The sequence below is a fragment of the Drosophila ananassae genome, chromosome 2L (genome assembly GCF_017639315.1).
Source record: "Drosophila ananassae strain 14024-0371.13 chromosome 2L, ASM1763931v2, whole genome shotgun sequence".
Lineage (NCBI taxonomy): Eukaryota > Metazoa > Arthropoda > Insecta > Diptera > Drosophilidae > Drosophila > Drosophila ananassae.
In genome coordinates, this window is record NC_057927.1 from 18,306,361 (window position 1) to 18,322,378 (window position 16,018).

General features: G+C 41.5%; 1 protein-coding gene across 3 annotated transcripts; it reads right to left on the reverse strand.

Annotated features, from left to right (window-relative positions):
• Positions 1 to 13,392: 13,392 nt before the first annotated feature.
• On the reverse strand, positions 13,393 to 14,198 carry LOC6499165 (V-type proton ATPase subunit F). Of its 3 annotated transcripts, none has more exons than XM_032449778.2 (4): positions 14,056 to 14,198; positions 13,921 to 14,002; positions 13,656 to 13,861; positions 13,393 to 13,599 (listed from the first exon to the last, which is right to left on the reverse strand). In XM_032449778.2, the coding sequence occupies exons 1-4, from the start codon at positions 14,107 to 14,109 to the stop codon at positions 13,564 to 13,566; spliced, it is 378 nt and encodes a 125-aa protein (XP_032305669.1). In that variant the 5' UTR covers positions 14,110 to 14,198; the 3' UTR covers positions 13,393 to 13,563. The 3 variants fall into 3 exon arrangements, with proteins under 3 accessions (XP_032305669.1, XP_001955175.2, XP_032305670.1); XM_001955139.4 differs by having other exon boundaries at positions 13,393 to 13,596; positions 14,056 to 14,197; XM_032449779.2 differs by having other exon boundaries at positions 13,921 to 13,989; positions 14,056 to 14,136.
• Positions 14,199 to 16,018: the final 1,820 nt, after the last annotated feature.

A 16,018-nucleotide genomic window follows, 5' to 3' on the forward strand; every position in this document is an offset into this window, starting at 1 on the left:
ACTCAAAAGCCGGGCAACATAGTTTAGCACTTTGCTGCGCCATTGCCCAAGAAATCAAAGCAAAGTCGCCCTCTGCCGCCCGTTTCCAGGGGAGCTAATGTATGCGACCTGCACTCAAAGTTCGCCTACAGTCCTTGGGTCGGGCTTAGTTTCCCGGTATTCGGTATTGTATGCGAAAATGCCCAGACACATGTACACCCGAGGTCTTCAGGGGTCAAACTAGAACTAGAACCTATGCCCCACACACACTCACACACTGGCACACCTTCAATCACTTCCGCTGAACGATGAAGTAGCTCTTTTGCACGCTATTATTTTCCTGGATACCGCTGTAGAGCCATAGCCGCCTGTAATTGGAACGTGTGAGAAATATCAAGCGGCGGCAAAAGTCAAAGCTGAAGTAAGCAACACTTTAAAAAATAAATTCCCAAGCAATCATGTGTGTTGCAAATTATACATAACAACGGTTTTGAAGCGGAAGGATAATACTAGTATTAGTTTATAGGTACTTTTTTTTAGTTTTCACAACAGTTTCTTATAGATTTAAATTATTTATAGAATTTAGAGCACCACATACCATAATCAGGAGAACTATTAGAGTATAAGCTCTTAATAGGCTTAGTTTGAGCACAATCCTAGTGTGAGATTCAGAAATTAAATATGTAATACGCGAGGTCATAAATTTTTCATTTGATTTTATTTTTAGGATACACATCCAGCTTATATCCTTTTTCTCTTAGTCTACATATTTGAATATTCTTTTTTGAAGCGTGTATTTTGGTCTCAAGTCGCTTAAGTTGCGGCCCTGTTTTGCCGGATGTCCTGTTGGAAGCGTAAATAGGCATAAAACAACGAAAAGAACATTTCTATTACCCCTTCGCAGGCCTTATGGTATTTGTCTGGACTTTCGAAGCCAGAGGAGTCGGCGTCCGCCCTTTAGCCAGCCGTGAAAAGTTGTCTAAAGTCCTGCGGCAGCGAGGCGGAAATGCTGCCAGGAGCTGTCTAATGGCTACGCAGCAATCCAACAACCCGGCAATCCAACAGTCTAACAGCAATCCGACAGCGATCCTTTCCATAGGCATTTCAATTCGCTGGCAATGCAAATTTCCATGGCAACGCGAAGAGTCAAAACGCTACTAGCGGCAGCTCATTATGCCAGGAACACCTTTTGTTCTGGATTCGCAGAAGGGTGGTATGTTATAGAGAATGGCCCCGAAGTTGGGCGAAAAGTGACTGCCACGTCGTCCACTTGACACCTGGCTTGGCTTTGGCTCCTGGTTCGGTTACTGGAGTTCCGGAGCCAAAGACTTCTCCTGATGTTCACCGCAAAAGCTTGCTTAGTTGGTCTTAAAGTCGCAGCGAGCGAAAAGAACAAGGAGCTGAGCCGGAGACAAAGCAACGGTAACCAAAAGGTGGCCAAGTGCCAAATGCACGTGCAACTTGCACGTACGCCGTCAGACGTCCTTCTGTCCCCATTCCTTTGACCAGGACGATAAACTGCTTTTAGTCAGCTTTAGTTACTTTGGTCAGCGCCCGCTGCTAATGCAAGATGCCATCACTGAGAATAATCGGATGATGAAATTAAGAAAACACCATTATAATAACGCAACTGTTGAGCTTGTTAAAAAGATTAGACAATTACAGGAGCTGAATAAGAAAACCTCATTGCTATGAAGGTGAAAAATAGCACATCACTTATTACAGTGCATCGCCTTTGAAGTTTTCTTTACTTTTCTTCTTTTGAAAAAATCAACTACAGCTAGGAGCTACTGGTCCACTATTTACTGCTTTAGTTTTGTGCTTTTCGGCGTGTTTTGTTTGCCTCCTGTGTTTTGTCATGCCTCTTATGTCCTGCTCCAAAATAGGTAAACAACTTTGGGCGGCGATCCAAGTGCAAGGTGCACGGTGCACGGAGCATAGAGCACGGAGCACAGAGCAGGGGGCGTGCTGTACAGTGCACACAGAATGATGGCAGCCGTATCACGTTCAGTATTCAGCTCTCGGCTCCCTTTTTGGTGACTTTCTTGCCATGTGGACCACTGACCAGCGTCCGCCGTTAATCCGAGATGTTTGTTTACCTTGGCGCCAAGTCCGGGTAACCGGACAACATGGACTACCCGGCCACGGGTCCGGTTACGGTTACGGCGACCCATTTATCTTGCAAACGCAATAACAACGACTTAGCCAAAGATTTTGTGCAGCCCGTGTGCAAATCCATTAAATGCGTTGACTCGATATAATAGCTACGTTGGGCTTAACAAGTGTTTCGCTATTTTTGCTCAGCATGGAGCTGAGTCCTTAAAAAAGCAATGTGTTTGAGGATACAGACACCAAACAAAAGGAACCATTCCTCTACAAACAAGGTTTATCCTGTTATTGAAAATATTAAAAAAAATGTATATAATCCTGTAATTTAATACAACAACTATTATTCAAGCCACAGATATTGAAGGCAAAGACTTCGAAATTTAATTGCTTTTCAGATCACGTTACAATTTTTGAATTTTTAATCGGTTTAACCTCTTTAATTCGCATTTAAATTAATTAAAATCACTTGCGACCATGCCGAGGAACAACAATGCTGGGCAAAACCCCAAATTAACTTTGCAGCGCTTCAGAATCGGAAAAAGCCGCAGCTGGGGATGTCCGAAAGGGATTGGTCGTGGGATTGAGGGCCCGGCAGGTGGCAATCGACGGATACAAAAGGCGCGACCGCAGAGTATCTGTGGGCGGAGGGGTTGGAATGGGCGTGGTCAGGAACTCAGACAAGGGTTACTGTTTCTGTTGCCGATGCCGATGCCGTTGTCAGTGCATGCTGCATTTTATTTTAATAAAGACTTTTAATTGAATTTTCAATTGTTGCACTGGCGCTCGGAATGAAGTAAGTGGAGTTGTTGTTGGCCGTTGTAATTGTTGTAATTATTGTTATCATCATTACAATGTAATGTAGTATCGGAGCAGGTTGTTTTTGTTGTCGCGCGCCACATGCAGCACAAAGAGTGCAAATGTGTGGTTAAACAATTACAAAAGGGGTTTCGGAGGTCAAACGTGGAGCGGGACCGAGATAAGGGCCGATCAGCCACCCATCACGAATGGCGTTCGCCACTTCCGCTTCCGCTTTGCCTGGCATGGATGTCCTGCCGCTGCTTAGCATGCAACGCCATAAAAATTAATAAAAAGGATTTATCCGGACAGGCGCTTTTTTTGCCTTTTTTTTGCACTCACCACGTTAAATCAATGAACGTGGCAACAATTAAAATATTCTACCTGTTTCCATTTAACCAACGACAAAATTTGCGGCCACATTTCTGACACTGTTAATTCGGGTAGATTGGACATTGTTTCTTTTTTAAAGAATTTAAATAGTTTTTATAAAATTACGCTTGATTTCTCACAGTTTAACCTATTAAATGTTCAAAAACTTTGGGTTTTTTTCTACAGATGCAGGAGTACTGGACAAATAAATTTTTTAATAAACGTTCAAGTGTAAATACTTAAAGTACATAATTTTATTTTAAATTCAATGTCTGTTTTTTATTAAAGGGTATTAAGAATCCCATCTGCGGCAAACGTTATCCTTGATGCTTTATCTTGTGTAATTGCGGAATTTCAATAATTTATTTATTATGTGTAAATAAAATACGTAGCCAAGTTATTAATTTTTAATTTTCTCCTCAATGTTGCTTTTATTATTGTGCGTTCATTGTTTGATATTCCAGATTTTTTTCCACTTATTTTCGCTCTCTTTATGGCACTTAAAGGCACGTAGCCTTTACGCCCACATTCCACACTTGACCACTCGGTTCGAATGCGTTGGAAACTGCGAGGGAATAAAATGCAATTGTTGGTAGTAATGCATTTGAACAACCATTTATTGGCCAGTATTGTGTGGGCCGCGAATTTTGTTCTACAGCATTTTCAATTAGTTGGCGTTGGTAGTTTATTGGCTATTGTTTCCACGCTAAGTACCCCGGTCGTATAACTTGGGAATGCATTGGTCGTCGATGCTCTCATTTTGTAATTTAAATTGGCATAGCGAAAGGACATAAGTGTTTGCGAAAAATATATATACATTATTTAATCCTGTGAGTCTGTCAAGTTTTCTGAACTTAATGAGAACTTCATGCATTACTTTGGTATTTGGGTGAGTTGATTTGAAAACCCCTTTTCGCTTACGCTCCATTGAGTTTCTAAGCTATTCATTAAACTTTGTGAAAGACTTAGGCGTACGAATCATTACATAAATTATGTGCAGTGAAGGCAATTCAATTTTAAATAGGGTTTCAATGACTACAGGTATTCGGCCTGCAGGACTCGGAAATGCGACTGAGCAGCCTTCACAAAATGTTCAAATTAGTGCGTTACATACACATTTGCATCAGCATCTGCATCTACAGCTGCTGCACAAACGAGATAAATCAGTAGCTTTGGAAGCGAAGGAAACCGTAATTACCTTGCCAAAGTATACGAGCCAACTTTGCTCATTTCCGGAAGGAAAACGTGGAGGGTGAAAATTAAAAAAAATGAAGTGAAAAGAGCCCTGCGTCTGCACTATGTCCATTTTAAGTTTTTGTTTCTTTTTCTTGGTTTTAAATTCTTTCTTTTTTTTGGCCAGAGCGAAACAAAATTCGAAAACCACAGACCAAGGGCGCCGGAACATAAGAATCTCGTTGGGGTCAGAGCATGTGAAAATCGAATTTCCACCCGAAAACCCTCAACAGTTGCGCAGCTTGAGGCAAAGGGTCATGAAATGCAAGGGGAGGTGAGGTGGGCAATGGAAGAGCAGGCAAGCTGCATTAATTAAAATTTGAATGGAAACTCAAAGAAAAAGCGCAAATCCGACAAATTTTTCATAGGCTAATAAACTTGAATGCTACTCGGAAAGCGAGCAATCCCAGGCTGACACCTGCCATCGAAACAGAAACTGAAACACAAGGAGGGAAATAGAAGTGCCGGCCAACTGTGCTCGCTGCCTTTTCGTTTTCGTTCTTATTTGTTTATTTTTTATTTTGCCGCACTGTCACCCAATTATGTCACACTGTGTACAACAAATTAATGCCTCGTTGCGTTGATTGCGCCGCCGTCGCGTCGAGAGTGCGCGCTAAAGTATGCAACGAAATGCAAAATGAACGCACAAGTAAAATCACTAAAAATATTTCGAGGCCGAGCTACAACTACAGCCTGCCAGTTGTCTGTCTCTGTTTGTGTCTGTATCCGTGCATATCCTTGCATCTGTGTATCAGTGTGCCATGTAGTTGTGCATCTGCATCTGCATCTCCGTCTGTGTTGATGTCTGCCTGTCTGCTGCCCGCTACCAGTGTGTCCGTATGTTGATGTGATTGCGTGACAATTTCAAACAGATTTAACCGCCAATTTAAAATGAAGTCAATACACGGGAGAGCAGTCGCACCGCGCATGAAATGGGTCGGTAAATAAAATTGTACGGTGGACTACAAATCAATTGATACTTGTTAATTCTTAAGGAATTGTTTTGGTTAAAGGTAACTCCAATTAAAATTATTAAAATTAGTACTTAAATTAAAGCCTTCAATTAGAGTGAACAAAAGTGAACACTTTCCACCTGTATCCTATATAACTTATACGCCCTGTATGCCCGCCAGGTACTGGCTAGAGGTAAACAGATCAACGGCCCGTCGGCGGTGGGGTTGACGTCGAATGTTTTCGATTTCCAGCGCTTAAACGCCGCCACGGAGTCACTGGTCCGGTGAGATCTGTTGTGTGGACTAGCCGCCGCCGTCGGGCGGCAACGGGGCGTATGTGTGACCATCCGGTTGGCAACTGAAAAATGCATTGTTAAATTCTGAATTTTTTACGGGTTTTCTCGGTCGGCTGACTACTTGTCGGTTGAAATTCCCTTTATTTCATTTTTTGTAAAGCGTTTTTGCTTTACTGCACTGAGGTTGTGTCAAAAAACCGATTTAAATGAAATAATTTACGATGAATCAGTCAATCGGTGTAAATAAAAACGTCGCACTTGTAATGAGATATCCATGATATCCGATATATCGCTTGGATGCTTCCCCTATGTTACTTCATAGGGCCTAGCCTTTACCAATATAGCTAGTTCAGAGCGTCCGTCCTTGAAGAAAACGCTTTGGACCTAATCTAAGGGGCCTTTATATATACCATTTCGGGTCCAATAGGTAGTGGATATTGCCTGGTAAAAGCCGCCTAAATACATTTGCCAGCACACTGAACCATAAACCAATTCACAGGGCAATCATTTGATACAAAACTCAAATGTTTGAATCAAAGTGAAGGATCTTGCCCCTGGGGTCTTCATCGCCCTGCTCCTATCTCTTTTTCTCTTTAGTTTTGGCTTAGTGGCAATCAGCAGTGCATGTAAATGCCATGACAATGCAAGGACATTCAGGAGTTGAGAGGTAAGGACGAAGGAACACTCAAGAGCATTTCTTTCTCCACCAACACCCACCCACCCACACTGGCAGGGCTTTGTCCACCTGAGTTGTCAACAAACCGTGAAATTATCAACACAAATTGGACGATGATGTCGAGAACGAGGAGCAGATTCGTTTTTTCTTGTTTTTTCATCTACTTTTTCTCTGCTTTAACGCATATGTAAAGCTTCTCCTTCGCCTACGAAAACCTTTTAATACAAATTGAAAATACTCGGAGCACAAAAAGGCCAAACATCCAGCACTTGTGATAAGTGGAAAGGTAACTCGGGGATTGGGAACTGCCAGAACACTCAGAAAAATGGATACTTTCCAATTGTTAACCTCCACAAATTGATGATGGAACTAATGACTATAGCCATTATGAAGCCACAGACCAATTAGTGGTTTCTTTGAGGCAATTAATGCGAAAAATGATTTATAAAATGCATATTTTATTGTGATTTGGGTGGCAGCTGTTTATGAAACCTAAACTCAATATTGAGAACTCAGAATATGCACAAATATCATTTCTTTGAGTGCATACGAATACACAGATGAGTGGCCAAATGAGTGGACTCCACGATTGTCCGGTTGAATGGAGAAGGAGATTGTTGCTTTTGCTTTTGCCTCCGAATCCGCAGTCCCGTCTTAGATAAGCCAATCACATTGCCAAGGCAACGCAGACTCTCGCTTAGTCCTTGGTTAGTCCTTTCCCTTTTCACTTTTGCGGATTCTTCCGCTCGTGCATAAATGTCAGGCGAGTAAAAAATTTGCATGAGATTTACGGCGACTGCAGCTATTTATCTTGTAGCCGCAAAGGCGAAGGCAGATGCAAGGGCCGAGATACGGATACGAATACGAATACGGATACGGCCATAGGGACATGGCCGGACGGACCGCGGAAATGCGCTTTATGCAGCTTTTAAATGCCCTCGTTTCCGGTGGGATGCCGACCTTCACTAGCCGTCAGCCGCCTCAATTAGTTCATTAAGCTAAACGTTTGCATTTCACCTAATTTCGTCTGCAGGTCTGGGGTCCTGGGGTTTCAGGGGCTTCGGCCACATCCGCTGCACGCGAGGCCGCCAAGCTCCAGAGTGGCTCCAGAGCGCAACGATATTCGGTGGCTAGACGGCACAGCGAAACGAAACGCAAACGGAATTTATTTCTCAATTCCCACTTCAATTTTGTAAATTGAATGAAAAAGCGCTTAAAAATATACAAAAGCAGAGCGGGCAACCAGACCAAGCATAACCCGAATAGTGGAACAAAAGCACACGGAACCAGGAAAGGACGGTACTGTGCACTGTGGAAAATATCAACAGTTCGTTGAAATAATCTTTTAACAAAGGAATATAGTAAGGCTATTATTATAGGCATTAGTTCTAGTTACTTGCAGTGTGAAGGAAATACGATGAATATTTCATTTCCCAAAAATAAGATACTTTTGTTAAATTCAAATTAAAAATTTAAAAAAACGCAGAAAATATTGAAAGAATTTATACCACAGTTACGACCTTTAAGAGGGCAGGGCAGTGACAGAGGCAAGGGGCATGGAAGTGGGTTCAGGACAAGGACAGCCCCCAAAAAAAGGCAAACGAACGACGAGCAAAGCGAACGGAAATCTTACAAATAAAACGGAAGTTAATTTACTACGTAAACCGAAAAGCATGGCGCAGCCACATCCGGGGCGAAGGAGCGATAGGGAGGGGGTCTGAGTAAGGGGGACGGGGCGTGGCAGACAGAAAGCCACTACGAAACTGCTACACTGCAAGGAATTGCAGCTGGCCATTTAATTGGGCAGCTTTTTGCAGCACATCGCCTCAGCTTAAGGTGGCCAAATATTTGCTCTGCCAACAGAAGCCCAACAATGAAGGATATGCCCAAAGAATTGGGAAGGAGCGAGGAGACTGGTGGAACGGTGGCAGGACAGGTGCAGCTCGCACTTAAAACCGCTTATTACGTTAACAATTGCAAATATCGACGCGGATTTCGCTAGCGGGCGAGACAGGATTACTTTGCATAATTTTAGGGGCATACAAATAACAGCCAAGGGATTCACTACTACACTCGCATTCCCACACGCACACCCACACACCCGCACACATTCACAAAGAGAGTTGCTGGCATGCCAATGAAAGCATTTCGCGTCCTGGCGAAAACGGAAGGAAATTTCACTAGCTGACTGCAGCAGCCGCAATTTCAGCCGCCTACAAATTGTTAGAAACACAGCTTGGGCCGCAAAAATATTTCTTGAAGTTTGGGGACTATATTGTAATAAAAGATTACTTATTTTAATGAAGATCAACATATTTTATTGAGTGGTATGTTCATGAATATATTTTATTTATATTTTCACGCAACGTTGGCAAATTAGAGGCTCTATCTATTCTTAAATAAGATTCAGAATATCCTTGCTGTTATTATTTTAACCCCACATGTTGTGAGCGAGTAAGTGTAGGGGGGTGGTGTGGTCACATTAGAGCAGAATGCTGGTGGCGTGGGAGCAACAAAAGTATTTGTTATGCGGTAAAAATGCATAAAAATCCTGAGACCGGCATTTATTTAAATTTATGCCGTTATAACGTAATTTTGCATTACCCCAAAATGATGGTGAGCGGTAGCAGCTCCAAAAAAAAGAATAACCACCCAAGTCAGCGGCTCGCTGGTATTTTATTGTTGCACTTGCGGGAGTGTGGGTGGGTGGGTTCTGTTCCAGAATGTGTGTGTGTGTGGCACACTTTTCTCTGGCATTTTTATACAAATTTTTGCACATTTTGCGGTTGCCGCCACCAACAAAGCCCAAAGCCAGAAAGTTGCGCTGATGCCTTTTATTTTTGTTAAATAAGTATTTGGGAATTGTTATTTGAATAAACCATACTTTTGCGTCTTTTATCCTTTGTGCACCATACACGCTTGTATTCATTTGCCATTATTATTCTTATTATTTTGTTGTGTTTTTTTTTTTTTATCGCATTTCAATTGTTTATCTGTGTTTACTGTTTTTTGTGCGCTTTGTTGGTTTGTTATTGCAGACCTGCTTGTGCGATAATACGAAAGTTATTCATTTGTTATGCATATGAAGTGGATCCAAAAATGTGCTATGGTTTATTTTCAGCGGGTTCCATAGTTATTTTTACGCCGACGATAACAAAAGGATAGTTTTCCCAGTTAGAAACGGCAACTCCAGAGTTGGAAAGGCTCACCAAATTAGTGGAGCGCCCGAGTGCAGTTTCCGTTTCCAGCACAATGGCAAATTAATAGCGAACTCCCGGAGAGTTCGGTTCATTTTATGAACTTTTGCTTTAAAGCAAGAGCTCGCAATCTACGGAAACAAATTTGATGCCCGAAATGGCGCCAATACAAACAACGGGGCGCAGAGCCAAGCTTCCATTTGTCACTTCCAATTAGTTCGAGTCGAAGCGAACCAGGTGAACTCTGCTCCGGTGGGTAATCTTTGTGTCTGTCTTCAGACTATACGGGGCCTCCGACCGGGGAGAGGTCAGCCCAGACTCATTCAATCAATTGAAACACTGACACTGCTTTCTGTGTTTTGAATACAAATTAGCCAAAGTGATAGGCGCCCCGGAACATGCAGCTGCCACGCCTCCAATCAGGAGAGTTTACACTTGGAACACAACGTAAATGTTCTGGGATTGCGTCTTACAAGGATATCGGTTACTTTAGATAACTTAATTAGTAAAAAACATTTTTCTATGCGAAATCTTTCTCTTTACATTTTCTTTAACTTTAAAAAATGTGATAAACCACCATTTTTATACCCGTTGTTTTTTTTTAACCTTGAACTCCATTTTTTTGTAAAGTGCAAATGATTTCTAGACATAAGCTTGTCACATAGCCATCGATGTTTGCTCCGATGAAAATGGGAGTTAATTTAAATGCAAAGTAATTAATTAGACACTTGGCTGGCAAATCAAGTAATCCAATCTGGACGCCAGAACAATGGCCGAGACGGACTGCTAAAGGCGGGCACGGCAAGTGAACAGCGGCCATATGCCACAAGTTTCGCATACTATATTCGCCATATATTAGAGTGTGCTTATCCACTCAGTGGCCCAGACAATGGCAATTTCAATGATTTTGTTTAGCTCAGTAATTCGGAGAATTGAGTTCGACTGCCCGCCCGAACGTATATACATATTATCCATACGCTACGTGCCACAAGCAAATTGAGAACGCACATCCACATATTGACATACCGAAGCACACGATTTGAATGCCTTTCAATGAATTGCTGCCAATTTGCCATGGTTAATGAAACGCTTTGTGCCGTGTCGATTGCATTTCACTTCGGCAAGGAGGAGGGTCAATCTCTGGTCGAAACTAACTAATCCTGCCAGGACTATATAGTGACCGATTCCCTGCAGCTAATCTCCGGCCAGAGCTGCTGCACTTTAATCTGCTCCGTTCGTTTGTGAGCTTCACTTTCCTTGTTTTCTTTGACATCCGAGTTACATTTTGACCAAGTTTCATCGATTTGTGTCCATGGGGATCTGTGGTTCTCTAACCAAAGAATACACTGAAGGAAAAAATCTTGAATGAGGAAGGTTACCAAAAAAATGATATGATTCATTTAAGATACGTGGGTAATTTTTTATTCATATTTATAACAATTTATTGCTCCAATAGGTATCCTTTTTAAATTAAAAATATTAAATAATAATGGTAATATGTAAATTAAAAGGATAATGTTTGGAATACATTTTGCAACATAGTATTCAAATCATACTCTTGACTTTCGAAAGTGTCCTTCTGCTCATTTCAATTTTGTAATTGAGCTCTTTGGGAATAATGGAGATCAGATCATTTAATTAAGTTTGTTTTCGAGCAAGTCGCAGCCACTGACGATGTCAAGAGCAATCCAAGAGGGTGTGGCTCTTTGGGATACATCAACTATATGTATGTGCCCTGTACGTGTGTGTCCAGGAGAGTCTGATTCAACCATCCAGTTCGCAAACGCAATAATTTTGCGATTGCCGGCCAAAGACAGTGAGTTTGCCGAAAGCCCTCAGTTGTCTGTTAATTTGGCCAGCAACAATTCCATTTGTTAATTCTGACCCGGCATCTTTTGCTCAATTTGACAAACAGCTCGTCCATTGGAGACATGCCCATGTGTCTCGATTTCATTTCCGAAATTGAATTGCCAAAAATTTGGCATCAGCCTCCGCACTGAGGCCAGAGACTGATTACTCCATCTTTCGTCTTCCATCACATTTCAGATGTCCCAGCTCAGCTCTCAGCTCAGTTCTCGGTTCTCCATGCCCGGATCCCAGTTCCAATTATAATTATGCCAGTCTCCATTGGACGAAAGTCTATGCGTTTTGGGGTCTATGCAATTCATTTGCTCTGGCTGAATGTGAAGCTGAGACTGGAGCTGAGTCGGGAGGCACTCGCTTTTGTCTCACTGTCGCAATCCGTCGGATTCTGACTCCGACCATTCTCGTCATCGTCATCGTCTGCCTGCCTGCATTTATTTTCACTTTTCCTTCTCGCATGGCTTAGAATCAGCCAAATTGCATTCAGCTGTTTGTTTTTATGCGCTGTCACGAGAATTCCAAACTACTTTTGAATAATTTCATTTATTTATGTTCCCCATTGCTTGGCGGAAAAGTTTCACTGCAGTTTCTCCGTATTTCTCCTGTCTTCAGTCAGTCAGTTAGTCGCTTATTTATTTAGTTTTCTTTCTCTTCTCTAAACTGCTAAAAGGCGCAAAACTTGTCGCTGTGTGTCAAAAGTTGTGCCTTAAAACTTAAAAGGGTATTGTCTTGTTTTTATTTTATTTGTTTCTCAGGCTTATAATCTATATTTAGCTTGAATTATATTTGATTTAAGAGACGGAGATATTACTGTATTACATATTCTGGAATCAATGCGAATGTTCTCCGCTCATTTACCAAAAACTCATTGTTCAATTTGGGCATAATGATTTTGAAATCTGACAGCTGGGCAGGCTTCATTTAATTAAACAAAGCGTTGTGATCTACTAATTAGTCCAACATAAGCCACACCATTTTGGTGTCAAACCTGTCTGGCAGGAAACGCCAGTATTTTGACAGTCGGCCAGGATGATGTTTTTCAAAATTTACGACTCATTAACTCGCAATCAGTTATCCGAACCATTTTATACAAGATTCTGTAAGGTGTTAAAAAGGGGAATTTATTCACAGCATACCGAGTATTAAAAAAAGGTTCATTTATATAACGTTATGATTTTTTTTTATATATTTTAAATATGTATATAACTATTTTGTGGCTCAGCCATTGGCGGAGAATGGCTTCCTCTAAAGACGGCCATCTAGAGGGTTGCCTACTTATAGGCTGAGCTTTTGTCGAACCACCAGGGCTGCAGATAGAGATACATCTACATCTATGGTTACAACTACAACAATCCTTTTTGGCAAACTTGTCACTGGAGCAGAACTTTCTGAATGCATTCTCGGCGCTAACTTCTTGGTGCGAAAAGTTGGCGCAAAATACTTTGCTCGAATATTGTTTTCGCATGCTTTTGTTGCGCTAAGCAGCCCATAAGAAGACGCTTTTCCCTCGACTTTACCGGTACCTCAGCCCGGTCCAGAGATCCATCCAGACAACGTAAATTGTGCTGTCTTTTTAAGAGTTTTTATTTTGTTACTTTGCTGTTGTTCTTTTCAAAATTTTTTTTTTTCTATTTTTTTTTTATTTTTCCGGCGTGTTTTATTTTGTTGTATTCCTTTTGCTCCTTGAATTTTTGCCATGTATTGGCATTTCAGTGCTTATTTGTATCGTTTTCGTTCACTTTGTTGTTACTTCTGTTATGGCCACTATTGCCGCTCTTTTCGACTGTTGTTTGTTGCTTTCGGTGGTCGATGTTTTCAATTTTGTTGCAAAAGCAACGCATTTTTGTTGCTCCCCTCCTTTTCGAATACTGGCTGCTGCAGTTTTTTGCCAATTTCCTTAAAACGCAAAAGCTGAAAAGTTTCTCTATACATATACGTATATGTATAAGCTTTATTTTCTCAGTGCTGGAAAAGAGTGTTTTTTTGTACTTTGTAGCATCGGCAATGGTATTGGTATGAATTTTTGGAACTATGCAAATCTTTCATTAAACTCTGACTTCGACCCCAAACTGATTGCACAAGTTCAGTGCCTAGCGGCGCTTCTCTGGTGGTTTGAGAATGCCCTGCTGGTTATAAAGCTTAAGAGGCGATGCACAATTTTTACCAATTTTCGATAACTCACATGGGCTCTCTTCAGGATCGAGTCCTTGGAGGCATCGTAGGGCTGCTGTTTGGAAGGAATCTCCACTACTGTTGGTACTGGCAGTATATGAGCATCGACAGTGGATCGAATCATGTCTGCGTACATCTGGTTAATAAGGATTATGGCTATATCCGGGCGTGCCAAAAAGTTTTTGAAACAAGCTTCAATCTGTGCTACTGTGGTGTCTGTAGGTTCTCAAGGATTAATTTAAAATAAAGCTGGGACTAGAGAAAAAACTATTTACCCCTTTCAACAACCATGAAATTGGCTTCGCGATTCTCATTGACTTCACCAATACCACCAAGCAGGAAACCTACACAGGTGTCCTTAAAGAATCTTAATGTATATTTAATTTTTGCCATTTTTTTAAAGAACCCACCTCATCTCCAATTACAGCCATCAGTTTTCCAAAAACTTCAGAATCCACCGACATTTTGTAGACGCTTATGGTTGATATACTCTCTACCGATATCAAAAATAAAAATAGTTGATAACAAAGTCAGTGAATGAGTGATAATCAATACATGTATTTTCAAAATCCTTTCACAATAAGCAGATAAATATATAAATTACATTAAATTACATTTATTTCATTCAATGCCTGCGGCAAGATGGATATGAAGTGGTTTATGAATAAAATATAACTCCATCAGCTTCCGATGACAAAACAATTGTTTGAGAGAAATGGATTTGGAAAAATTAGTGCGGCAACTGAGCTGGATGGAAAAGCGTGGTGGAAACGGGGAAAACTGCACTTGACAGCTACGCCGCATTTGATGGCAAAACGCTGGCTGCACTTCGCTGTTTGTAGTTTTGTCAAGCGTGAAACAAGTTTTATAATTGTTTAAAATGTTTGCTTTTGCTTCTGTTTCGGCTTTTATTTTTTCAGCATGCTGTTGCGGTTGCTATTGCTGTTTTGGCTGTCCTTTGCAGTGCAATTTTATAACAATTTTTGTCAGTTGCTACTCAAAACTCAATCGAAAACAATAGCCGGCAAACAGCAAAGCATGTGTCCCAAGCACTTGCCACCCCACCCACTCCAGTTTACGTAATGCTGTTCATGCTGCGACAGCTCCTAATTGGATTAGATAACTTCCCAAAGGGCTTAGCAAACGAAACAGAAAACGTCAACTCCGCCCACGAACTTGACGCACAGATCACCTTTGTGGGCATTGTCTTCTTTTCAAGTGAATCGCACCGAATCCAAATCCCTGGCTAAGACCCAAAAGTCGGTTATGTGCACCATTTTAACTCATTTGCGTTTGGCGTTTTGAGTTACGTACGTACGTAGGTGCATGGCAACGGGGCATGGCAATCCCTAAATGCGGCTAATTGCCCAGCAAGACTTTCGACAGAAAGCCAGCCACTTGAACTGAACCCCAACTCGCACTCAACTCCAGTTAACATTTTTCAAATCAGCTCTAATTGTTTACAGTTTACAGTTTACATATCAATGGCTATGGACGAAGTTGTTGTTGCCGGCGTGTGGCATAACTAATTATGATTAATGCTTCAAAGCCAGCCCCTGACATTTGCCATTAATTGACAGTTGGATCAGCAACAGCAACACACAAATACACAGGGAAAAAGTTTAGTCTTTGAAAGTTATTTAGATGAGTTTTAAGAGTAAACAAGTTTGCAGCGAACTAAACCTATTTAATAGAAGAATATTATGCGATATTATATAAGGTACCGGAAAAAAGGTTTTGATTATTTGAGTAAAAACATTTATTTTTTAAGGAAAGTTAAGTTTTCTCACAGTCTCCTCAACATCCTCCTTTCCAACATTGACCTATAATTTTATAAACATTATTATGTTCGTCCTCGATTCCTTAAAATACTGCCCCAAAATATGTTGCAGTGCCGACCTGCTACACCCGGGTGCATTGAACCTTTAGCTGAGTAGCAATACTGTAATGGCACACACAAAACAAACACAGACAGAAATTGCAGCCACTCCATTGCAATTCCATACGAACTCGAAATCCAAAACCCGAACCCAATCGACGTACGCCAGCCAACCCATCCCAGCCAGCCAAACAATCGGTGCTTTTGGCCCGCTGACCTTTTTCCACACATCGAGTTTGCTAATGCCGGAGTCATCGAAATCCAGTGAGTTGGCCTGGCCAGTCTCGAACTCATGGCTTCGACCACAACCGGCATTTTATGCTACCGGTTTTAGTTTATTGACTACTGGCAACATCAGACACACCAATAGCAACAGCAGCAGCAAACGCTCCAGGAACGCCAGCAACAACAATGTTTGAAATGACTTTTGCTGGCCTGGCTTCTTAAATATGGTCATGCCGACATTTAGTATGCTGCGGTTAGAAATTTTCACT